The following is a 25,342-nucleotide window of genomic DNA, read 5'->3' on the forward strand; positions in this document are numbered from 1 at the left end:
CTAGGAGCCGAAAAGTCTTATCCCTCAGTCAGCTAGTTTGAGTGTTGATTTAGATAATTAGATCATGCTAATTAGGTTAGGTTTTAGTCTTCTACTGTATTATAAATACTTGTCATTTTGGTTCTAATAAATGAGTCCATGTTGAGCAGCTAAGCAAGTGTCGTCTTGTTTTGTGCTTGTGAGTGGTTGGAATATCTGATATTCAGACTTAGAAAGCGGTATACTGATGGAAGCACTCAATCGGAGTGTGGGATTGGTTCCGTCACACCATCATTTTCCTGAAAGTTCGTGTCCGGGGGCAGAGAAACTCCCCTGGATGCTTGACGGATCTGCAATATTAAATCGGATTGAGTTAATAGAAAATTTCCAGCCTATAGGATGGTATTCGGTTGGGGTGCAACTTCGACTTATGTGAACATGCAGGATAGCGTGTTGGGATTTACATTCTTGGGCCCGGGCATGTAGGCGATATTCATCAACAACAAACCAAATTGAGTGCTGTCCCCAATATTCCTGATCCAGCAATCAGCAGTCTATATGTATGTACTCCTCTCTAGGTGTTGCAGCTCTCCATTAAATCCACTGGGTAGCAGACACTGATCTGTGAACATAAAACAAGGGAGAGCGCATGCCAGCTCTAGTGTAATTCTAATTGATAAAAAGTCTTTAAAAAGAGATCAAGTTACACTAACAGACGTCCAGCGTATTCAGACATATCAATAAAAAATCTCCTCTCCTGGTCTACAGCAGTCCATAGGCTCACAGGAGCTGGCGGTGTTCGTTGGAGGAACTAACCACACAAGCCTGCCCACTTCCTAGTATTGCCCACCATTCACAGCACTCGCTCAGACCAGCTGGCAAAAACTTTGTTTTTTCAAAGTTTTTGCCGGCTGGTCAGGAATTAAAGGAAGGGGGTAACGATTTTTAATGGTAATCCGGTTCAATTCCCTGTAATCCACACAAGTGATCTTTCTTCTCAACAAAGAATATGCCTGCACCAGCCGGTGAAGAGGAGTGTCGGATGAACCCCTTCCTGACGTTCTTATTGACATAATCCTTCATAACCAGGAGTTCAGGCTTTGAAAGGGGGAAAATCCTTCCAAATGGAATTTCTGCCCCTGGTAAAAGTTAAATCGGGCAATCATAAGCCCGATGAGGGGGGGAAGAGTGTCCTCCTTCTGTTTGTCAAAAACATCCAGGAAATCATGGTATACGGCTGGAACAAGTTCTTAGGATTCGGACACAGGTTTTAGACAATATCTGGGGCTGAATGGTGTAGGGTCTTGAGGCAATTGCGGAGACAGTAGGAAGACTGGAAGACTACCTTTCTGGTAGTCCAATTAATCTGAGGATTATGGGCTTGCAACCATGGCATCCGCAAAATGATTGGGAAAAGTGGGGAGGAGATAACGTCCAGACATAACAGTTCTTGGTGGTTTGGTAAAATGTCAATGGGCAGAGGTTGAGTCTTGTGGGTGATGGGCCCAGATTTTATGTTTGGCCCATCAGCTAATCGTATGGACAGTCTCTGTTGTTTGGGTTGCAGAGGAACATTGTGTTGCAGGATGAAGGCATGATCGATAAAACAGCTACAGGCGCCTCAATCAATTATTGGCTGGACCTGGAATGCCCCTTCTGGAAGCTGTAGAGAGACAGGAACAGCAATGTGAGCAGACCTTGATAGAGTCAATGTACAAGGATCATGAGGAGAAGAGTCAAAATTATGAGTCTTGTTGGGGCACATGTTTGCGCAGTGACTGGCTCCTCCGCAATAATGACAGAGATTATTTAGGCGGCGCTGCTTTTCCTCCGGTGTCAGTGGTAAATGAAGCAGGCATTATGTGCATTGGCTCTGGAGCCTCAGTAATGGCAGTAGGTAGTGGAGAAGCAGGAATAGGTGGGTTGCTAGGTACCCTGGGTAGCATCCAGATGGGTCGGTACTGGCTGGTCCTCTCAGATCTTCACTCTCTTAGCCGGCAATCGATCTGAATAGACAGTTGGATCAAATCTTCCAAAGAATTGGGAATCCCAACACGGTCCAGTTAGTCCTTAAGTGCCTCTGAGAGTCCTAGGCGGAACTGATAGCGGAGAGCGGCGTCGTTCCATTGTGTATCAGAACTCCACTGTTTAAAGTTTGTCATATAGTCCTCCACAGGCCTATGACCCTGCTGGAGTGTGTGGAGGCTGGCCTCGGCTGTGGTGGTCTGCTGGGGGTCATTATAAAATGTTGCCATTTCATTCAAAAAGGAGTCCATAGTGTTCAGCAAAGGGCTGGCTTGTTCCAACAGGTGGTGAACCCAGGTTTGGGGTTCACCCTGAAACAGCGAGATGATGACCCCCACCTTGGTGCTTTCCAAGGAGAAGGTGCAGGGTTGCAGCAGGAAATACAACTGGCAGGCATTCCTAAAGGCACGGAACTTGCTGCGGTCCCCTGTAAACCTCTCAGGAGCCGGAACCCATGGCTCTGGGGGTGGTACCACTACTGTGGGTGTGGATGCTGAAGCAGGTGGTGCGGGTGCTGTGGCTGTCAGGTGTATTGGGGTGCTTGGGGTGAGAGACTCCATTCTTTGATCAAGTCGCTGGTAGCCATTTTGCAGGCCCTGGACTGCCTGGGTGAGGTTTGCGATCTGTTGGCACAGTGCTTCCATAGCTGAGGCCCCCCTTTTGGACTCCATGTGGCTGGATTGTACTGCCACATACCTTACAGTGGAGCCCGAAATGACGATGGTGGCCTCTTGCACGGTCCCGGTCCTAGCACCCCTGGAGGTTGAGATAGGAATTGTTAGGGCAACTGAAGGGTGCATATGCTCGCAGACTGGTGACTGGAGATCAGGAATACCAGAACCTTCATTGAGGGAATGTGATACTGGTCCCTGGACTCGTTCAGGAGAAGTCTTTAGCAGAATCACTTGCAGAGTCAGGAACAGGTAGAAGTTGGCAGCAGGCTGGCAGCAAGGTACACAATCAGAAGGCAGACTCGTAGTTGGGGACAGGCAGAGGTTGGCAACAGACTTGCAGTGTGGTACAAGATCAGGAGAAAGAGCCATGGCCAGAAGTCCAAGCCAGGGTGCAAGGAGCAGAGGCAGACAAGGATGCAGGGATAATCCAAGAGAATGGTCAAAGGAAGCCAGGTGTTCAGGATCAAGATCAATCATGCAAGACAGCAAACAGGAACACAGGGACGAGCTGAAGACAATCCAGGACTGACACTGGGTAAGCTGCTCATTTAAATAGAGAGCCATGCTCCGGGATTGGTTGGTGTGTGCGCATGCGCACACTAACGCTCACTTGCTTATATGGATGCGCCATTGCGCATGCTTGTTTCCGGACCTCACTTGTTTTTGCCTAAGATTTGACGCACACATATTAGCATTAGAGGAACGGAGATTGGCAGCTGGCACAGGGAAATGAGCACTCGTGGTTTCCTGACAGAAACTCTAGATAACTAATAACATTTTGAAAGACCTGGAAGCTATAGGTGCAATATACATTATACATGAGACATATTTTAGGAGGGGCTCTCCTTAATAACATTATATTAAAATTGGGATTTTTGGGGATCATACACAGTAATAGCATGCGATGTAAATCTGCAACCAAACATTTAAGTATAATACTTGTACAATGGAATATGTACAAGGAGTATGTGTGCATATATATATATATATATATATATATATATATATATATATATATATATATAGATATAGATATATAGTGTGGAATCAATCTACAGCTTTGTTACTTTATTAAACATTGGCTTAGCCTTATCCCAGATATATGGCTTGTTTTTGGTCACCAATTATAATTTACATTTATTGATGTGGGGAAAAATGTTTTATGGAGACATGAGCACAATGTGCTCATGTGTAAAGTGTAATTAAATAAACTGTAATGACATTCTATATACTTATGGACCTTGTAACACATGTTACATTTTAATCTTAAATTTATAAAGTTTTGCTGACAACAGAAACTGTGTCTTATAAAAAAGTGAAGCTTTCTTTCGCTCATAAACAGTGGTATTTGTTGCTAGTCAAATATTTAGATATCTTAAGTTTGTAGGATTTTGATCTAGGCATTGTTTCATCTTTGGTGATAACACTGATTAATGTTTTCAGGTTTTATTGTCTTCTTTCAGATAAGTAGGAACATAGTAATTTCTATAGTAGTCACAGTCTGAGTGAGATTAGCAGGAGTGTTATTCACATAAGTGTAAGTGGAATGCATAGAAGAGACCATTGCAGCAAAGGACATTAGAAGTATTTCAGTAATGGACAATTCTAAATAATTGTATGTGATACTCTGTATGTAGAGAATTACCATTTTTATATTGTTATATATGTCATACGTATTATTATTTCAACGCCTTAAAGTGGAACTTTAGTCAGAAAATGAATTCCTGCAGGATCACTTGAGGCTGACCCCTTTTGCAGGTATAACTATGAAACACAGTAAAAAAAAAATGCCTATACTGTTTAAAATCCACTGTTTGGAAGGTATATCTTTCTTTTTTGTGTAATTGAAGATAGATAGTGCGTGTTAGCTAATGTCTATATCCCTCTTGCATTTGGCACGGAGACCCTGGATGATTTCATGAAATTTATTGTGGACAAGCTAGGGGTGCCGGTTATAGTGGCAGGGGATTTTAATATGACTATGAATAAGAACATGGATAGGTTCCCACAGAGGGCCCTTGTTGATGACGCATTCAGTGGCCCACTGTTCTGATTTTGTGAGGAGACAGGACTTGTGGATGTCTGGAGGAGGTGGCATCCGGGGGTAAAACAGTATTCCTGCCACTCTAGGACACATGCCACTTTGTCCAGAATAGATCTTATACTATGTAACGACGAAGCTCTGAAGATAATGGAGGAGGTAGATTATGAACCAAGGGGGATCTCGGACCACTCACCCGTAGTCTTCTCAATAAAAATAAGGACAAGCTATCATAGAGGGGATTGGAAAATAAACCCCTTTTGGCTCAAAATAATTGAGGATACCGGGGAAATTGCAGCCAGCCTAGAGGAGTTTATAAATCTAAATTCAGGGTCAACTCCATTGGAATAACTTGGGACATCCTGAAGGCGTTTCTTCGGGGAGTGCTGATACAGAAAATTTCCATGTTAAGAGGCAATCACAGGTGAAAGAAATTACAGCAAGAGAGAATGTGAGATGGGCAGAAGTGCGGTACATGGAAGTACCGACCCTAAACAGATACGGGGAGTGGGTGGAGAGACAAGAAGAATATAAGAAACTAGTTTTGGAGAAAGTGGAAAATAAAAGATTGTTTCAGACACAGAGTTTCTTTGGGGAGGGAGAATGAGTGGGGAGAATCCTGGCCCTCATAGCTAAGGCAAATAGACCCTCAGCCACCATACCAGCAATTTGGGATAAGGAAGGCAAAATTAAAATGACTACCCCAGAAAGAGTGAACACATTTAAAAGTTATTATGAAAATGTGTATAGTACACCGCAAATAAATGTAGAAGGGGAAATGTGGGATTTTTTTGAAAGCCTGAAAACTCCCTCACTGTAAAAAGAAGACAGGGAGGGACTGGATGCCCCATTGACATTAGAAGAGTTACAAAAGGCAACAGCAGATGTGAATCAGAAAGCCCCGGGGCCAGACGGTCTGCTAATAGAAATATATAAAAGATATGGGGGCCTATTGCTCCCCAAACTTTTGGAGATGTTCAATGGAGCTGCTGAGGAAGGGAAACTACCATCATCTATGACAGAAGCAACAATAATTGTATTACCAAAATAATGGAAAAATCAGATTTAATATAAGACGAGTATATCGAAACATGCAGATAGAAAATGGAGGGAACAGAGCTGTCTTGTCATTGGATGTGGCTAAAGCCTTTGATAGCCTTGAATGGCATTATTTGTGGAAGGTATTGGCAGAATTTCAATTTGGCTCCAACTTCATCCAGTGGATAAGAATACTATATAAGAGACTCAGGGCCAAGGTGAGAATAAACGGTGAGTGCTCCAAATGCATCCAGTTGGAGAGGGGGACGAGACAGGGGTGTCCATTGTCGCCCCTGCTCTTTTTCCTTGCAATGGAGCCATTGCAAGACCCTCCCAAGAGGTACAGGGATTTAAAAGAAAAATGGGGGAGGAAAAGATGAAAAGATTGCTATGTACGCAAATGACGTCTTGCTGTTCTTAGGGGACACGCAGTCCTCTCTGGGGGCAACCATGGGGATAGTTAAAGGTTTTGCACATTTTTCTGGGTTGGTAATTAACTGGCAAAAATCTGTACTCTTGCCAATAGATCCCCTTATAGAACCTCTTCCGCAACAAGTAACTCAAATAAGAGTAGTTAGTTAAATTAGATATCTGGGTGTCAATATAACAAGAGACCCAGGGCAGTATATAACAGTTAATGTAGTTCCACATATGACAAATTGGAAGCAGAAAAGCGGGGTGGGGAACCGCCTCCCTATCTCGGTGGCTGGACGGTGTAATTTAGCTCTCTCTCTCTCGCAGATCGTATGCCATTTGTACCTGGTATATAGGTCATATAACACGCCTTTGAAGTAGTTTATGTTTGGGAGGAGGCCCAATGCAGAGTGTCAAAGGTGTGCGGACAGGAGGGGCAATTTGGTACATATGATCTGGCGATGCCCCAGGCTGCATAGGTATTGGAGGGGAATAATGGATGAAATACATTCTGTATTTGGGACATCGCTAGATACAGAGGCCAAGATTTGTCTACTGGGTCTAATATAGAAGAGAATGGTATGCCAGCATATACACAGACAGCAATAACCAGATGTTTGTTCCAAGGGAGGAAACTAATTACACAAAAATGGCAAGCAAAAAATCCCCCGACTGTAGTAGAATGGATGAAAGTGGTAAAAAATACGATTGGGAAGGAGAAATATACATACATGAAGAGAGGTAATTCTAAGAAATTTGAGAGAATATGGAAGCGATGGTTGGAGTTGGAATAACCTCAGTTAATGAATGATGGATGTAAATGATGAAGGGACGGAAGAGCGGTTGGAGAATGTAGGATGAATGAGAGGAGAGGATGGGAAAAGGGGAAGAAGGGGGGAGGGGTGGAGGGATAAAAGAGAGAATGTGGTTTATTTTCTTTCTTCTTTTTATTTTTCTATTTGTGAATTGTGAATACCACTTACCATATTTATCGGGGTATAACACGCACCGGCGTATAACACGCACCCCAAGTTTAGGAGGGCATTTTAAGGAAAAAAAGTTTTAGGAGGGAAGTTTAAGGAAAAAAAAACTTACATTTAAATGCCAGTCAATGCAGCCTTATCAGTGTGCATCTGCAGCTTTGTCCATCATTGCAGAATGATCAGTGTCATTTGCAGCTTGCCCCACGCTGTTTGCAGCTTTGCAGTGTCATTTGCAGCTTGGCCATGTTTAAATTTCCCGCCGCCGAGACAGACCGAGTGAGCGCCGCCGAAAAAGACAGAGCCAACTTGCTCGGCTCCACTCGTAGTCCCGCCTCCCTGCTGTTTCTCTAGCGAGCGCTGCCGAGTACACAGTACAGTCGGCTCGGTCTTTTTCGGCAGCGCTCGCTAGAGAAACAGCAGGGAGGCGGGACTACGAGCGGAGCCGAGCAATCGGCTCGGTATTTTTTGGCCGCACTCTGTATTTTTCGGCGGCGCTCTGTATTTTTTGGCTCCGCTTGGTATTTTTCGGCCGCGCTCGGTATTTTTGACTCGCAGACAGTGGGGATCGGCGTATAACACGCACCCACAACTTTCCCCCGATTTTAAGGGGGAAAAAGTGTGTGTTATATGCCGATAAATACGGTAAGTACTGTTGTTTTAAGAATTGAAAGTAAGTGCATTTTCTTAAAGTGGAGCTCCACTGCCTAAATAGTTTTTTTTTTTTAAATGCAATGACATTGATTAAATTAATCATAATTAGTACTCACTTGTCCCATTTTATAAGTCTTTACCATATCGATTTTAGCTATATAAATGAAGTTATAGCATCTGCTCTGCGGTTTTCATCTGCATGTGAAGCCCACAGGCATCCTCTTCTGGGATAATGTGTCACTATAGAGTCAGCATGCACTGCGCTCTGTTCTTTTGATCTCGCGCATGCGCAGTGACTTCAATTCGGAGCGCAGACAACAGCTCAGGCCGCCGCACTGACTCCTGGGAACTATGACAGCTCCCAGGAGACAGTGCGGGTAGGGGATATTGCGAAATAGCCGCAATATCCCCGTCCATATCCGCAATCACATACAACGGAAGTCTAGCATGTCAGCAGAAAAAAAAAAAGGTACTGTTAAAAAAAAAAAAAAAAAAACTACCGTTTTGGATAGCTGAAAGTTAGTATATGCATTTTAGATTATATGTTTAAATCGGGTGGAGCTCCGCTTTAATAAAAAGTAATTGATATATTTTATATGAACACGTTGGGTGTTGATGGATGTTTACAAAAGGTGAAGGATAACTGCACATTTTGATTGAACAATCAAGTTTCGGTTTGAAATATTCACTGAAGAATATGGACTATACTTTTTTTAGAATCACTGTGGTTCATATATATGTTGTCATTTTCATGCTCCATTGCAATTGTTCACTTATTGGTCTATATAGCAATTTATTTAATTCACAACCACAGCACCGCCTACTATCACCAAACTTTTTTTGCACAGTAGGTATTCTACAGCACATCTCTGCTCCAATCACAGGGAGCAGAGATCAGTGTCACTGTTGCTAGGCAGAACAGGGAGATGCTTGCTTTGCTTCTTTACTTTATCATCTCCCTGTTCTTTCTCCCTGTGAGATGATCACGGGCGATCGGACTCATGGAGGTCTCGACCGGCGCGCGCGCCGCCACCGGCACGCACACAATGGCACAGCGGCAAATTTAAAGGGACATACCTGTACGCCCATTTTCCTGTCCTTACTATTCTGCCGACCTACATCGGCGTGCACCGGTTGGAGAATGGTTAAGAAATGTGAGCTGGCAGAGCAGGCAGACAGCGACAGCCTTCAACAAAAGCAGCAGGTGTTGTGATTGATGTTGGGTCTACTTCGGTGGACATTTTTAAAAATGTTTTAATAAAGGACTTGTCAAAAACATGTGCTGTGTCTTTACTCACTTTTTACACTTTTTAGTTGAATGGGTAGGGGTACTATGTACCTCATACTCATTCACATAGGGAGGGGGCCGGGATCTGGGGGTCAGCTTGTTAAAGGAGGCTTACAGATTCCGATAAGCCCCCCAACCACAGAACCCCACAACCACTAGCGAAGGTTGTGGGGGAAGAGGTCCTTGTCCCCATTAATTAAGCTTAAAGTGCTTTAAGAAACACAAATGCCGCTAAGATGGCCGGGCACACAGGGATTACTAAAACTTTTTCTTTGGTTTCTCGCAGGCTTTGGTGGTCTTCTCTCCATAAGGACTCCTGTTCCTATGTAAAACTTTGAAAAACCTGTGTTCACTCTAAGTCCTCAAAAGTCAAGCCCTTTGGGTTACACATCCAGGCTAACTTGTCCTCAAGTTCTGTTGCCTCCACACCCGCCAGTGCTGTCCAGTCTGCCTCTACACCAGTTATTCCGGTCCAGCCCAGCCCAGGCCAATTGAACCTCCTGCCTTTTCATATTTGGCTTTCAGTAACCTGGCCTCACCCTACTGCAACTACATCTGCTCAAATCTGTCTATGAACTCCCATCCATCCTTTTGCTAGACTGCCCCATTCTGCCAGGTGGGGCCTTCGATATTTTCTTCAAGCCACTCTGTATCCAGCCTGCATTCTAGCTATCCAGCTTGACTCCAGTGACATGTCATTTCCTATCCAGCCTGATGTTACTGGTTCTCTGACTACTGTCCAGTTTGGCTCCATAGACTCTCTGCCTGCTTGTGATGTGGCCAAACCATGGTGGAGACCAAACCTGATTTAAGCCAGCCATGTCTGTAGTTTCATGCTTGTGATAGTGTGTGTAATACATATATATATCATCCATCTCTAGTTTCACTTTTCCGAATTTTGACCTTTTTAAGAATATGTCCTGAATAAAGAAAATAACATCTCATTACCTGTGTCTAGGTTTTAGACCAAAGTTGTCGTGGTCAACTCTGTTGTTTACTTTTTTCTCCATGAAATTGTTACTAAACTTTGGAAAAGCAGTTAGAATATTGGAATTGAAGCGAGTGGTCATAACTATGTCGAATGGAAATCCATTATCACAAACACGATTTATCAACCAGGCCCCTCTTCTGGTGCTGAGGAATACCTAAAAAACAGTGGAGAAAATGTTGGAAATTCTTGTAATGTAGCTTTGGAAGGCTTATGCCGCGTACACATGAGCCGATTGTATGGCGTACTTAGTCCGTCATACAATCCGACAGACAATCCGTCGTAGTTTCCACTGAACGGACTTGACCACACACGGATACACAAACAGTCCGTCGAAAGCTTGCGCGATGACGTGTACAGCACGTACGACGGGACTAGAAATAGGAAGTCCAAGACACAGCAAAGCACCCTTCCGCCGTGTAAATCCTTTCTGGGCATGCGCCATTCTTAGTCCATCGAACTAGCATACTGACGACCGTATTGTCCGCTGAAACCAAAGTACGACGGACAGATTTTTGGAAAAACCGAAATTCTTAGTACTCCAGACTGCACGCTGAAAAAGTCAGCTGAAGCCCACACACGAGCGGATTGTCCGCTGAAATGTGTTTCAACGGACTAAGTACGTCAAACAGTTCGACCGTGTGTACGCGGCATTAGATATAACCAACAAGGTGACGTATGAAGAGCTAGAAACACACTTGACTAACCTAACACTATTTCTTACAAATAGACTGTCAAAGATTCACCTTAAAGTGGACCTGAATTCAAATTTGAAGATTTGCTGTGTTTTGAGTCAGAGAATGCTTAGAAATATTAATTGAACTTAAGCAGTACACTAAAGCCGCGTACACACGGGCGGATTGTCTGTCCAACTTAGTCCGCTGAACCGTGTTTCAGCGAACAATCCGCTCGTGTGTGGGCTTCAGCGGACTTTTTCAGCGGACTGTCTAACGAACAAAGTCTTACGGAATTTCCGAAATTTTGTCCGTTCAAACTTGGTTTTGTCCGTCCAAACTTGGTTTCAGCGGACAGTCCGCTCGTGTGTAGGCAAGTTGGACGAACTAAGTATGGCGCATGCTCAGAAAGGATTTACACGGCCAAAGGTTGCATTGCAGTGTATAGGAAGTCGTTTTTCTAGTCCCATCGTACGTGCTGTACACGTCATCGCGCACACTTTCAGTGGACTGTCTGCTCATCGTGTGTGGTCAAGTCCGTTCATGCAAATTTTGAACGGACTGTCTGTCGGATTGTCTGACGAACTTAGTTGGGCAGACAATCCGCCCGTGTGTACGCGGCCTTAGGCTCGGTTCACACAGGGGCGACTGCGATCCGACTTCAGGTCGCCCCAAGTCGCCTCAAGTCGCCTCCAATTCGCGCTGTTGATAAAATTAATGTGAGTCAATGGAGCTGTCTTAATACACACTACCGCAGTCGCTCCGACTTGAAAAAAAGGTTCCTGTACTACTTTGAAACGACTTCTAGGCGACTTGTACCCATTGTTTTCTATGGAAGTCGCCTCCCTTGTTCATATTGCAGGCTACTTTACAGGAAGTAAAGGAATTTACCCAGCCCCCGCTGCAGGCAGCCCCTCCTTCCCATACACATTTTAGTTTCGTTTTGCTCCCTTTTCAGTCTTCTATACACTGCAAAAGCTCTCTGCTATATACTTTAAAATGTCTACCAGAGTCAGGGCAGTGAACAGAAGAGAGGCTGTGGACAACGAGTCTCTCATCCGGTATATAAGGGAGAGAAGATGCTTATATGCCAAAACTGAAAAAATATACAGAGACCAGCAGAAGAGGGACAATGCATGGCTGGAGATCTGCCGCCTGTCCTATGAAGATTGGGATTTATTGTCGCAGGCCGACCGCTCTGACAAATGTAAGTTTACCCTATTATACAGTGGTGTGAAAAAGTGTTTGCCCCTTTCCTCATTTCCTGTTCCTTTGCATGTTTGTCACACTTAAGTGTTTCGGAACATCAAACCAAATTTAAACAATAGTCAAGGACAACACAAGTAAACACAAAATGCAATTTGTAAATGAAGGTGTTTATTATTAAAGGTGAAAAAAAATCCAAACCATCATGGCCCTGTGTGAAAAAGTGATTGCCCCCTAAACCTAATAACTGGTTGGGCCACCCTTAGCAGCAACAACTGCAACCAAGCGTTTGCGATAACGTGCAATGAGGCTTTTACAGCGTCCTGGAGGAATTTTGGCCCACTCATCTTTGCAGAATTGTCCTAATTCAGTTACATTAGAGGGTTTTCGAGCATGAACGGCCTTTTTAAGGTCATACCACAACATCTCAATAGGATTCAGGTCAGGACTTTGGCTAGGCCACTCCAAAGTCTTCATTTTGTTTTTCTTCAGCCATTCGGTGGTGGACTTGCTGGTGTGTTTAGGATCATTGTCCTGCTGCAGAACCCAAGTTCGTTTCAGCTTGAGTACACGAACAGATGGTCGGACATTCTCCTTCAGGATCTCTTGGTAGACAGCAGAATTCATAGTTCCTTTTATCACGGCAAGTCTTCCAGGTCCTGAAGCAGCAAAACAGCCCCAGACCATCACACTACCACCACCATATTTTACTGTTGGTATAATGTTCTTTTTATGAAATGCAGTGTTCCTTCTACGCCAGATATACTTGGACACACACCTTCCAAAGCGTTCCACTTTTGTCTCATCGGTCCACAGAATGTTGTCCCAAAAGTCTTGGGGATCATCAAGATGTGTTGTGGAGAAATTGAGACGAGCTTTGATGTTCTTTTTGCTCAGCAGTGGTTTCTCCTTGGAACTCTGCCATGCAGGCCATTTTTGCCCAGTCTTTTCCTGATGGTGGAGGCATGAACGCTGACCTTAACTGAGGCAAGTGAGGCCTGCAGTTCCTTGGACGTTGTTGTGGGGTCTTTTGTGACCTCTTGGATGAGTCGTCGCTGCGCTCTTGGGGTAATTTTGGGCGGCCGGCCACTCCTGGGAAGGTTCACCACTGTTCCATGTCTTTGCCATTTGTGGATAATGGCTCTCACTGTGGTTCGCTGGATTCCCAAAGCTTTGGAAATGGCTTTATAACCCTTTCCAGACTGATAGATCTCAATTACTTTCTTTCTCAATTGTTCCTGAATTTCTTTGGGTCTCGGCATGATCTGTAGCTTTTAAGGATCTTCTGGTGGACCTTACTGTGTCAAGCAGCTCCTATTTAAGTGATGCCTTGATTGTGAACAGGTGTGGCAATAATCAGGCCTGGGTGTGGCTAGAGAAATTGAACTCAGGTGTGGACAACCACAGTTATAGTATGTTTTAACAAGGGGGGCAATCACTTTTTCACACAGGGCCATGATGGTTTGGATTTTTTTTCACCTTTAATAATAAACACCTTCATTTACAAATTGCATTTTGTGTTTACTTGTGTTGTCCTTGACTATTGTTTAAATTGGTTTGATGTTCCGAAACACTTAAGTGTGACAAACATGCAAAGGAACAGGAAATGAGGAAAGGGGCAAACACTTTTTCACACCACTGTATGTCTGTTGTCCTTGACTACCATACGTCACAGGGAACCCCGGGTTTCCCCTTGCGTCAGAGGGGGGCGGGGTCAGGTGACGGGTGGCCCCGCCCTCCCTATATAAGAAACGTCAGGCCGCCGCAATCCCTGCAGTGTCTCCTCCATGGAGACAGAAGAAGGATGGATTCGCTGCGCTGGATGAGATGAGCCATCGCTGGAGAGATGACCGTCCGTCGCTGGATAGCAAGAGTGGATTACCACCGCTGGAATCTTTTTTTTATTTTTTTTATTTTTAATAAAGGAATTTTTCAAAAGTGTGATTGTCTTATTTAACTATTTTTTACACTTTCTTTGTGAAATGGTAGGGGTACTTTTTTACCCCCTTACCATTTCAAACAGGGGGGGGCAGGATCTGGGGGTCCCCTTGTTAAAGGGGGCTTCCAGATTCTGATAAGCCCCCCGCCCGCAGACCTCCACAACCACCGGCCACGGTTGTGGGGATGAGGCCCTTGTCCTCATCAACATGGGGACAAGGTGCTTTGAGGGGTCACAGACCCCCAAAGCATCCTCCCAATGTTGAGGGCATGTGGCCTGGTACGGTTCAGGAGGGAGGGGGGGCCGTTCTCTCGTCCCCCCCCTCTTTTCCTGCGGCCTGCCAGGTTGCGTGCTCGGATAAAGGGTCTGGTATGGATTTTTAGGGGGACCCCACGTCAATTTTTTTTAAAATTTGACGCGGGGTTCCCCTTAATATCCATAACCAGACCTGAAGGGTCTGGTTATGGATATTTAGGGGGAACCCCACGTCAAATTTTTTCTTAAATTTGAGGCAGGGTTCCCCTTAATATCCATACCAGACCTGAAGGGCCTGGTAATTGAATTTGGGGGACCCCCACGCTTTATTTATTTATTTTTTTATCAATGACTTTCAATGAGTGTTCTCTGTATTACGGGAGCCGACAATTCATAATAGCTGCGAGTGATTTTAAAGGACTTTTTTTCCTGCATAAATGACACTTTGTGCAGGGACAGTTCTAAGCACCAGAAACATGAGCCTCTTCACAGGCATACTATAGTATAGACACCCCCCCCCCCCCCCTACGAAATTTAAAGGAATATTACACTTTTATTGTTTCACTTTAATCATTATTAAAATCACTGCTCCTGAAAAAACAGCCGTTTTTAAAACTTTTTTTTGCATTGATCCATGTCCCCTGGGGCAGGACCCGGGTCCCCAAACACTTTTTAGGGCAGTAACTTGCAGAATCTTTTCTCTCTGCCAAATCTTTTTTCTCTGTCGAATATTTTCTCTATATAATCTTGGACTAATAGAGGTAAGGTTAGGCACATTCGACCACAGGTTCTATAGACAGATTGTTATTGTCAGAGTCATGTCGAATCTCCTATTCTATATCGAACTGTTGTAACAATGAAAACGAAAATAAAGCATTTATTTATGTCGGATCTTTCGCTTTTCGGATTTTGTGCTTTCGTTATCGTTTGTCAAAACAAAAACGAAAATAGCTGAAATTCGGACGAAAATGCATTCGGACGAAAACGAATGCACATGTCTACTTGTAATAGAACGTGCCCATCGGGTCCCTAGCCGCCCTCAGAAAATGGGAAATATACCCCTTTTGTAATACGTCTTCTAAATTATAGAGACAAGGAAAATATTCTGCGACAGGCACGGGCTCTAAACTATGTTAAATATAATGGATCGAAAATCATATTTTTTCCCAACTTTTCACCAGAGGCTCAGAAATGAAGGGCACATTTTCAAGAAGTGATGAAAGCCCTTGTTACTCCAGGGGTTAAAATACTCTGTTATATCCTGCTCGTCTGTGAGTGGTCTGTGAAGGTAATGTACAAATACTTCAAACTCCCCAGGAAGCACAGGACTGGCTTGACGATCAAGTTAGAACTTAGACCTTGGGGTAATGTAAACATCCCTTGTAATACAAAAAAAAAGCATGACAGGACCTCTTAAATATGAGATCTGGGGTCAAAAAGACATCAGATCTCATATTTACACTAAAATACAATAAAAATAAAAAAAAAGTCCCTTTAAGAGCTATAGGTGGAAGTGATATTTTGACATCACTTCCGCCCCGCAATTGTATGGAGACGAGTGGGGGCCATCTTCCCCTCACTCGTCTCCATACCAAGGAAGAAGAAGGATCTAATCGCCTCCAGGCACCGGAGATCGGCGGGAGGGGGGCCTCTCCCGTCGCCAATAAAAGTGATTTTGTGATGAATTCGCCACAGCAACCACTATTATCGGAAATTGCACCGCCTGCTGAAGAAGAGGATACCAGGGTTGTGGCAGCTAGCTTCTGCCATAATATTGATATCCCACTTCAAAGTTAGGATGTATATCAGCGTGCGGTTGTCTGGAAGTGATTAAGGTTGTGTCCTCCATAAAATATTTGGGTATAACTATTTCTGACTCCCCACAGTCATATATTGTGGCTAATATACTTCCATTACTTTCTAGATTTGAAAACCAAAGTAAAACCTGGGCTGTATCAACTTAATCAGGATGATATGGATGACTCAGCTTTTACACAAGGCAACTGCAATTTGGATAACCATGTGGATTTTAATCAAGGTTAACACCATATTCAGGCGATTAATATGGCAGAACAAAACCCCTTGTATTAAACTGGAGACTTTACAACACCCCAAAATGCGGGTGGACTGGCAGTTCCTAATCCAAGGATTTACTTTTTTGCATCCCAACTACAGCATTTTGCCGATGGGAGTCTGAGAAGATATGCATTTAAGGGTCGGCTACCACTTCATGTTTTAGATGGTGCAAGAGGGGATGACTCGCTCGCCGATATGCCCACCTGTACGTTAATGTCTAAAATATGGGATACAGTTAAAAAAAAGGCTGGGTGTCTCTTATCCTACCAGATACACTTCAATATGGGAAAATGATAAACTTCCTCAAATTTTGGCTCTTAGAGGCTTTCAGAGATGAGGAAAATTTGGAATAACAACTTTAGTTCAGCTATATGAGAATGGTATACTTAAATCCTTTGAAGAGCTCAGGGGAGAGTTGTCTCTACAGTCAAAATGGTTTTATCAATTCCTTCAACTAAGACATGCTTTACATGCCCAATTCTCTTCTGCTAGGATGTTCTTCCCCCCATCTTTGTTCTTGACATGATAGTACAAGCAAGGTCAACAAAAGGTCTTACCTCTGCTACATATAGGGTATTGTCAGATTCTTACTTAACTTTACCATCTGCTCCAGGGCTGGTTGGGAAAAAGATATCAGTCCCATCCTGGAGGAGGTCTGGGATGGTATTACCCGGTCCTTGCCCCGGGTGTCTCTTTATCCATCACACAGACTGACACAGATTTTTATCCTCCATAGAGTCTATAGAACTCCCCAATTTCTGTATGCAATTGGACTGAGATCTGAGCCAGCCTGTGCTAGATGTGGTAACACAGGTACACTAATACATCTTCTGTGGCGGTGCCCGAAGCTCCAAAGATATTGGGTGGAGGGGATTAGTACCTTAAACGAGCTATTGGATATTAACATTCCGGCTGAACCACTTATATGTTTACTGGGCTACTGTGACACGTCTACTTATACCTCTTCTATGGGTAACACTATAAGACGCGCACTTTTGTTGCCCAGATTGCTCTTAAGTGGACTTTGCCCTACCTGCTGACTGTATCTGAGTGAATTTTAGATATCAATAGGATTATTCTTTTTGAAAAACATACATATTCCTTAAGGAATTCTATGAGTACGTTTGATGCTACCTAGTCAAGGTGACTCCAGTCCATGACTTAGGCATTACTGTAAACCAATATGTATTATGTACTGTGCAATATTAGATACTGTTCTTTTTTATTTTTCTTATTTTACTTTTTTCTATATACTCCAAGAGTAGGGTGGGGTTGGGGGTTGTTGTGGTGGGATGGGGTGGCTTGTTTTTTTTTTTTGTTTTTTTTTTGTGTTGTGTTTGGTTTAATGTGAATTTGTTTGAATAACCTGTTTGTATTGTTTTAATTTTGCATAGGACGTAAACGGATGACCCCGCCCCCCTCTGATGCCACAGGGAAGCCACCGTGGCATCAGAGGGGGCAGGGGTCACCCGGTTCGTCACCAGGTGGCCCTGCTCTCAGTTATATAAGAGCTGTCACAAAGAAGACGCATCAGTTGGCAGGAGCCTCCCAAGGAGGCGGATCGGTTGCGGCTTTTTTTCTTCTTTTTTTTGGTCCGTCGGGCGGCGTGAACTTACATTGTGGACATTTTTATTTTTTAATAAAGGACTTAGGTCCCAAGCTGTCTCTTGTCTTTTTTTTACCACTTTGACACTTTTTTGTGAAATTAAAGGGTACGATTGGGTACCCTATTACTAATTCACACAGGGGGGAGACCGGGATTTGGTGTACCCTTGTTAAAGGGTGCTTCCAAATTCCAATAAACCCCTCTGCCTGCATACCCCCACAACCACCGGACAAGGGTTGCAGGGATGAGGCCCTTGTCCCCATCAACATGGGGACAAGGTGCTTTGGGGTCAGAGGGCATGTGGCTTGGTACAGTTCAGGAGGGGAGGCCGCTCTCTCATCCTCCCTCTTTTCCTGTGGCCTGCCAGGTTGCGTGCTCGGATAAGGGTCTGGTATGGATTTTGAGGGGGCCCCTACGCCAATTTTTTTAAATTTGGAGCAGGGCTCCCCTTAAAATCCATAACAGACCTGAAGGGTTTTTTTTAAATTTGGTGCAGGGTTCCCTTTAATTTTTGATATCAGACCTGAGGGGCCTGGTATGGATTTTAGAGGGCCCCCCCATTTTTATAATTTTGTTTTGAGGTTCCCCTTAATAATCATAACAGACCCAAAGAGCCTGGTAATGGTCTGTGGGAGAATCCCATGCTCTTTTTTTCAATGAGTTTTATCTATATTGCCGAGACTCGACAATTCATTACAGCCGTGATCAGTTTTAAATGACAATTTTTCCTTTAGAAATGTCATTTTGCTGTGGTATTGTTCTAAACATGGGAAAAATGCACCACTTTGCAGGCATACTATAGACACCCCCCAGGCACAATATTTAAAAGAATATTTCACTTTAAGCAGTAAAAAAAAAAAAAAAAAAAATCACTGCTCCCGAAAAAACGGGCAACTAAAAAAAAAAAAAAAAATGTTGCATTGATACATGTCCCCTGGGGCAGGACCCAGGTCCCTAAACACTTTTTATGATAATACCTTGCATATAAGCCTTTAAAATTAGCACGTTTGATTTTTCATGTTTGTGTCCCATAGACTTTAACGGTGTTTGTGTGTTCTGCCAAATTTTCTGCCTGTTCGCATTTTCTGCTGCCAACCGAACAGAAGGGTGTTTGGCTCATCCCTACTTGCAACACTGCAGTTTCACAATATTGTTAGAAGGGTGGAAAGAACAGGGGGAGCCAGAGGTCACATGTCATGGATCGGGGGTACAGCGAGGAGGCCTTAAAGAGGAACTGCAGTCTGCTCACATAATTTGTAATAAAAACATCTTTGTCATTCTGAAGCTTCCCTCCAACCAATTTGCCTATTATTTTATATATACTGTGATTCTGTACTTGCCAAATATGCTGAAAAAATACATCTCCCTCCCCTGCGTCTGGCTGCACCCATTTTATGTGTGGGCAGCTGAAGCTGCTGCCTGTTCACATTCTGGATTTACGCAGACACACAGAGGCACACCTCCAGCTCTGCAACTCTCATTGGCCCTTTTATGACTCACCCCCTCCTTTCCTGGCAAACTCTCACAAGAGTGAGAGAGAGCTGTGCATGACGTCACAAGTAGGGTTGCCACCTTTTCTTCAAGTAAAACCCAAACACTTTAGTGGCGCATAGCAATATTTTTTTATAATATGAACTATACATATATTTTGCAATTAAATAACATTTCTAATCAAATACAGTTAATCACAAGACCCCCCCCCCCCCTTTACATCAGAGTCTACAGAGTTCCTCTTTTACTTCTGAACTTGCAGAGTTCCCTTACACTGTAAGGGGGGACTCGGATGTAAGGGAGAACTCTGAGGACTCTAAGATAAGGGATGCTCTGGGAACCCTGATCTAAGGGGGAGCACTGAGAACTCTGATGTATGGACGGGACTCTGATGTAAGGGGGACACTGTGGCTTCTGGTGTAAAGGGGAACTCTGATGTAAGGGGTGCTCTGAGAACCCTGGTTTACCTTAGTGTAGTCACTCAGAGGCAGGAGAGAGAAGGGTGGAGACTTCAGTCACAGACAGGGATGGATGGTGAGCTCACTCAGCCCTTGGCAGTCAGCCCCTTTTATCCAGATGTAACTGAGGCTATTGGAGTGTGGGCAGACACAAAATTGTAGGGGCGGGAGGAAGAGGGGCAGATAAAGCCCTTTCTCTTCTTCTGTCTGTGCGGGGGGAGGGCTAATTGTTAGTGCTGGCTTTGGGCAGTGTGAAAGAGAATGTAACAGACACTCTCAGCTTACACAAGTGCAGCCAGCAACCCTGCTGAGAAGCCATAGTCTGGTCTGAATAATGTAGAGAAAGGAGAAGTGCGCCAGACCTAAGTGCAGTATGTATAAAAAACGTTTAATGAAATAAAAATCACACGGCCAAATGGCTACTCACAAAAAGCTGGTTGTAATCAGGCATATCTATAGAGTACAGGGGGAGGTATCCAGAGTCACTAGTCCAATGGAGAGGCGGAGATAATACATCGCTGGTGAGCCCAAGAGAAGAAAAGTGTTATGGCAGTACAATCTCTACAGTAATTTTTGAATTTGCCGCCTTGCGAATGCTGTAGTAGTGATGGTTTGTATTGCGTTCAGCGTCCGGTGTCCTATCATATATGGTCCCCCATCGGATAGTGTCAGCTGTGTACTGCGCATGCACAGTACACAGCACACACAGATTCCGAAAATAGCCGAGGATGAACGGCGCCTGCGCCGTGAGTCCAGGTTCTATCCCCACCATCCAAGTGGGCATAGAGTTGAAATTCTTTCCCAAATTTTCCCAACCCTATATCCGCTTGGATGGTGGGGCTACCACCTCCACTCACGGCGCAGGCGCCATTCATCTTCGGAGATTTTCCAAAGTTTCTTCTGCCCCGTACTGCGCATGCGCAGTACGGGGCGGACACTATATGATGGCAGAACACTATCTGCCAGAACACCGGCACTCCGAAAAACCGGAACCGGAAGTGCGCCTCAGCGTGGAACGCAAGCTCCGTAGACAGGAAGTGACGCATCAACCAATCAGAAGACGCGTTTCACAATATCCATTGTTTCATCAGTTGTAACAGAATGAATGACACATATAATTGCAATAAATTAATTAATAGCAGAGTGGATTCATATAAACCAAAACAGAAAAAAGACAATTTGATAAAGAGATTCAATATGAATAGCCATATCAATATGTAAAATAATAAAATTGATGACAAAAAAACTGTGTATTAAAATTATATTATTTAAGAGTTGTTCATATGCAAATTAATGGGGAAAGGTAAAGGAAATGATAAGAGCTCATGATATGCGAATTAATGGGGGATGATAATGAATAGAGGCTAGTAATTGGGAATGCCACATCGATCAGAAATTATTAATTTTTTTTAATAATTATGAGATGTATAGGGATTATTGGATGAAAAAATGTTTTTAGTCTATTGGATGAATGGGGTATTTTTTTTGAGAAAAAGAAACAATAACGCCAAATGTAGTAAATATTTGAAATGTTATTTAGGTGTATATTCATTAAAAATTAATAATAGAGATGAAAAAATTATAAAATAAAGATAAAAAAATAATAAGAAAGAATAAGGAGATATAGATAAATGTGAAAAAGAAGAAAGGATAAGAAAAAAAAATAATAATAAATATACACCTAAATAACATTTCATATATTTACTACATTTGGTGTTATTGTTTCTTCTTCTCATAAAAAATACCCCATTCATCCAATAGACTAAAAACATTTTTTCATCCAATAATCCCTATACATCTCATAATTATTAACATTGCTTAATAATATCTGATCGATGTGGCATTCCCAATTACTAGCCTCTATTCATTATCATCCCCCATTAATTTGCATATCCTGAGCTCTTTTAAAACTTAAATTTTTATTGATAATTTTCATAGTACAGAAGTGTATACATGCTTTACAGAAGGGAGGATGTGATTGCATTTTATCACGTAAAAAGAACAGAAGAGAAGAGCCTGGATACATAGTTATGTTCGTCGACATCAATTGGCATTAAGTCTGATAACAACATTGTTGAGATAACAGACAAACATATAGCAACAAAATAGATACAGATGCAATTGAGAGGCCGAGTGGCCAACTTACTTGGGTATAACACAGAATACATACGTTGCTTAGGACAATTATAAGGATTGTGTTTATCTAACTTTAACTGAAAGGAGAACAACAGGAGCATAGTTCGTAGCAGAGTGTTACGTTGAACGACTCTGGTGCCAGAGATCATGTTAGTCGTGTGCTCCTTGGATCATTGATCCAAGGGTTCCAGTCCCTGAGGAATTTATTCTTTGAAAGGTGAGCTTTGGAAAAGATATGTTCCAGTTCGAAATTGGAGTTTAGAATGGATATCACCTCTCGGAGGTCTGGAGGTTGCGAGGACTTCCACTTACGAGCGATAGCCAGTCTTGCGGCAATTAGAACGTGGGTGGATACTGTTTGTAGCTTTTTGGGCCAGGATGGGATCGCTAGCCCAAGAAGGATATCCAAGGGGGTTAGATTTGAAGCAGCACAATTGATTGTTTGGAGAATGTTTCGAATTTGGGACCAAAAGTCTTTTAGTGATGGGCATTCCCACCAGATATGAAAAGGCGATCCTACGGAACCGCATCCCCTCCAGCATAGAGGAGATACATCTGGAAAAATTCTTGCAAGACTGTCGGGCGTATAATACCAGTGATGGAATAATTTTTGTAGCGCTTCCCAGTGTGTTGTACAGCGTGAAAGCTTGGCAGGAAGAGAGAGAGCCTGGAGCCACACATTGCTAGGTGGGCTGGTTGGGATGTGCTTAGACCATTTTAAGATATGAGTTTGGAGCGGGTCATCTGAGGGTCGGGATAACTCTTTGTAGATACACGATATACCTTTGCATGCAAGATTGTTTGTGGTGAAGTATGCGACCGTAGTATGCAGTATCCCACGTTGGTGAGTCCATTCGATCTTGTTGAGTAAGGACCTGATCCTTAAGTATATGTAGAAGGATTTGTGAGAGATTAGGTAAGCGGATTGGAGCTCCGCAAAAGATTTCAGACGTGAGGCGGAAAATAATTTTCCTAGATCCGAGATGCCTGCTTCAACCCAGGGTTGTATGGGCAGGTCAGGTAAAATTAGAGTTAGCGACTGAGTAGGAATAAAGGGCAGTATAGAGTGAGGTATGCCTTTCGACAATTGTGGAAGAGATGTCCATACTCTAATAGAGGCAGACACGGTGTCCAACGGGTAGTGTCGTGTTCCAGGTGCGAGAAGGTAGGCAGACAAAAATAGCCTGGGTTTGGTAGGTAGTGTTTCCGTTTCTATCTGTGCCCAGTTAGAAGAAGTAGATGAGTTCCACCAAACCTTGAGTTGTTCTAGGAGGACTGCTTTGTAGTATAAAGTGACGTTGGGAACACCCATACCTCCTCTGCAGATTGGGGTTGTTAGGGTTTTCCTATTGATCCTGGGTTTTTTACCTTGCCAGATAAAGGTATGGAGAATGGTTTGAAGAGATCTCAGATGCACCGGTAGGAATGGTATCGGGAGAGTGCGGAAAACATATAGAATGTGGGGAAGCAGAAACATCTTAACTAGCGCAATCCTGCCCGCCCATGAGACAAACGGGTGATTCATCCCATGGGACAACTGATGGAGCCTCGCCACGAGGGCCGAGTAATTAGACCGCAGAAGTTGTGTACTGGAGGAGGTTAATTGAATTCCTAAATAAGTTAGAGACGCAGAGGTAGACCAGGAAAAGGGTGATTCTGTGGATATATGTTGGACCGTTGACTTGTCAAGACCTAGTGCTAGCATCAGGGATTTGCTGTGATTTACCTTATAAAGAGAGATTGCACTGAATTGATCTAGAATTTTTTGAACTTCCCTCAATGATTGTCGTGGATCGGAGAGCGATATTATTACATCGTCTGTAGGGATGAGCTTCGTGTTCGAGTCGAACGCATGTTCGACTCGAACATCGGTCGTTCGTGCGTTCGCCGAATTCCGAACGTTTGGGCCGTTCGCGGCAAAATTCGTGTGGCCCACAATGCACTGCGATGGCGCAATGCATTGCTGTCTCACGATTGGCCAAGCATGCACTGTGACCCCGCATGCTTGGCCAATCGCAGCGCCAGTAGCGGGAAGAGCAATGGTTGGCCACAGGCATCTTGCCTGTGGCCAATCATAGCTCAGACTGTGTAGTGCACGCCCCACACTATATAAAGCTGCCTTTCAGGCGGCCTCGTGTAGTGTTTGTAAGCATCTGAAGCAGTGGGTGTTCTGTGTACCTTCAACACAGTTACACACCAATCGTTTTTGGCTGATTTACTATTTTGCTCTTGTGTAGTGGTTACTGTCTGTGCCCTGACCGCAGTATACACCACTATATTCACCTCACCTATATAGCTAGTGATCTAGCTTTAATAATAGAGCTTGCAGTCAGTAGTGTTAGTGCGTGCTGTCTGCGTGCTCTGTACCCAGTACATACCACTATATACACCTACATAGCTGTTCTCTATTTGAGCCCGATTGTCATTTGCTGGAGTTATTGGAAGTTGTGTGTGCCTCCAGCACAGCACAGTATACATCTGTATATACCCCTTTAACTCTGCTGTTTTCTTGTTATTGTCTGCGTGCCCTGACCGCAGTATACACCGTGATATTCACCTCACCTATATAGCTAGTGGTCCATCTTTAACAATAGAGCTTGCAGTCAGTAGTGTCACTCAGGAGATAGTGCGTGCTGTGTGCCTGCTCTGTACCCAGTACATACCGCTATTATCCACCTACATAGCTGTTCTCTATTTGGGCCCGATTGACATCTGCTGGAGTTATTGGAAGTTGTGTGTGCTTCCAGCACAGCACAGTATACATCTGTATATACCCCTTTAACTCTGCTGTTTTCTTGTTATTGTCTGCGTGCCCTGACCGCAGTATACACCGTGATATTCACCTCACCTATATAGCTAGTGGTCCATCTTTAACAATAGAGCTTGCAGTCAGTAGTGTCACTCAGGAGATAGTGCGTGCTGTGTGCCTGCTCTGTACCCAGTACATACCGCTATTATCCACCTACATAGCTGTTCTCTATTTGGGCCCGATTGACATCTGCTGGAGTTATTGGAAGTTGTGTGTGCTTCCAGCACAGCACAGTATACATCTGTATATACCCCTTTAACTCTGCTGTTCTATAAAAAAGGCATCTGCAGGAGTTAGTGGGTGTTGTGTGCCTCCAGCACAATATAAACTACCCAACTACTGTTTTACCCAACTCCCTTCAGGCCATTACCATGTCTGGAAGGCCAGCAAGGAGAGGCAGACAGGCGCGAGCCGATAAAAGAGGGCAAGCAGGCTCTGTGTCTAGAGACAACAGTGCTGGTCGGGGACGCGGTGCATTGTCATCAGCACGTGGCCATGGGACATGCTTGTCCTTCTTTTCTGCAGCTGGACATGTTGAACCGCAACATGCCAACGACTTGGTAGAGTGGATGACCAAGCCCTCTTCATCTTCCTCATCCTCTCTCACCCAG

General features: G+C 43.8%; 1 protein-coding gene across 1 annotated transcript in view; it reads right to left on the minus strand.

Annotated features, from left to right (window-relative positions):
- Nucleotides 1-25,342, minus strand: part of LOC143928262 (flavin-containing monooxygenase 5-like) — a 168,877-nt gene that overhangs the window by 49,902 nt on the left and 93,633 nt on the right. The window contains exon 6 of the mRNA XM_077453026.1: nt 10,042-10,238. Within this exon, the coding sequence (XP_077309152.1) occupies nt 10,042-10,238 (197 nt within the window). The remainder of the gene's footprint in view (nt 1-10,041; nt 10,239-25,342) is intronic.

This window comes from Lithobates pipiens, unplaced genomic scaffold, assembly GCF_037356315.1.
Source record: "Lithobates pipiens isolate NorthernLeopardFrog02 unplaced genomic scaffold, aLitPip1_a1.2 Scaffold_23, whole genome shotgun sequence".
Taxonomy (NCBI): domain Eukaryota; kingdom Metazoa; phylum Chordata; class Amphibia; order Anura; family Ranidae; genus Lithobates; species Lithobates pipiens.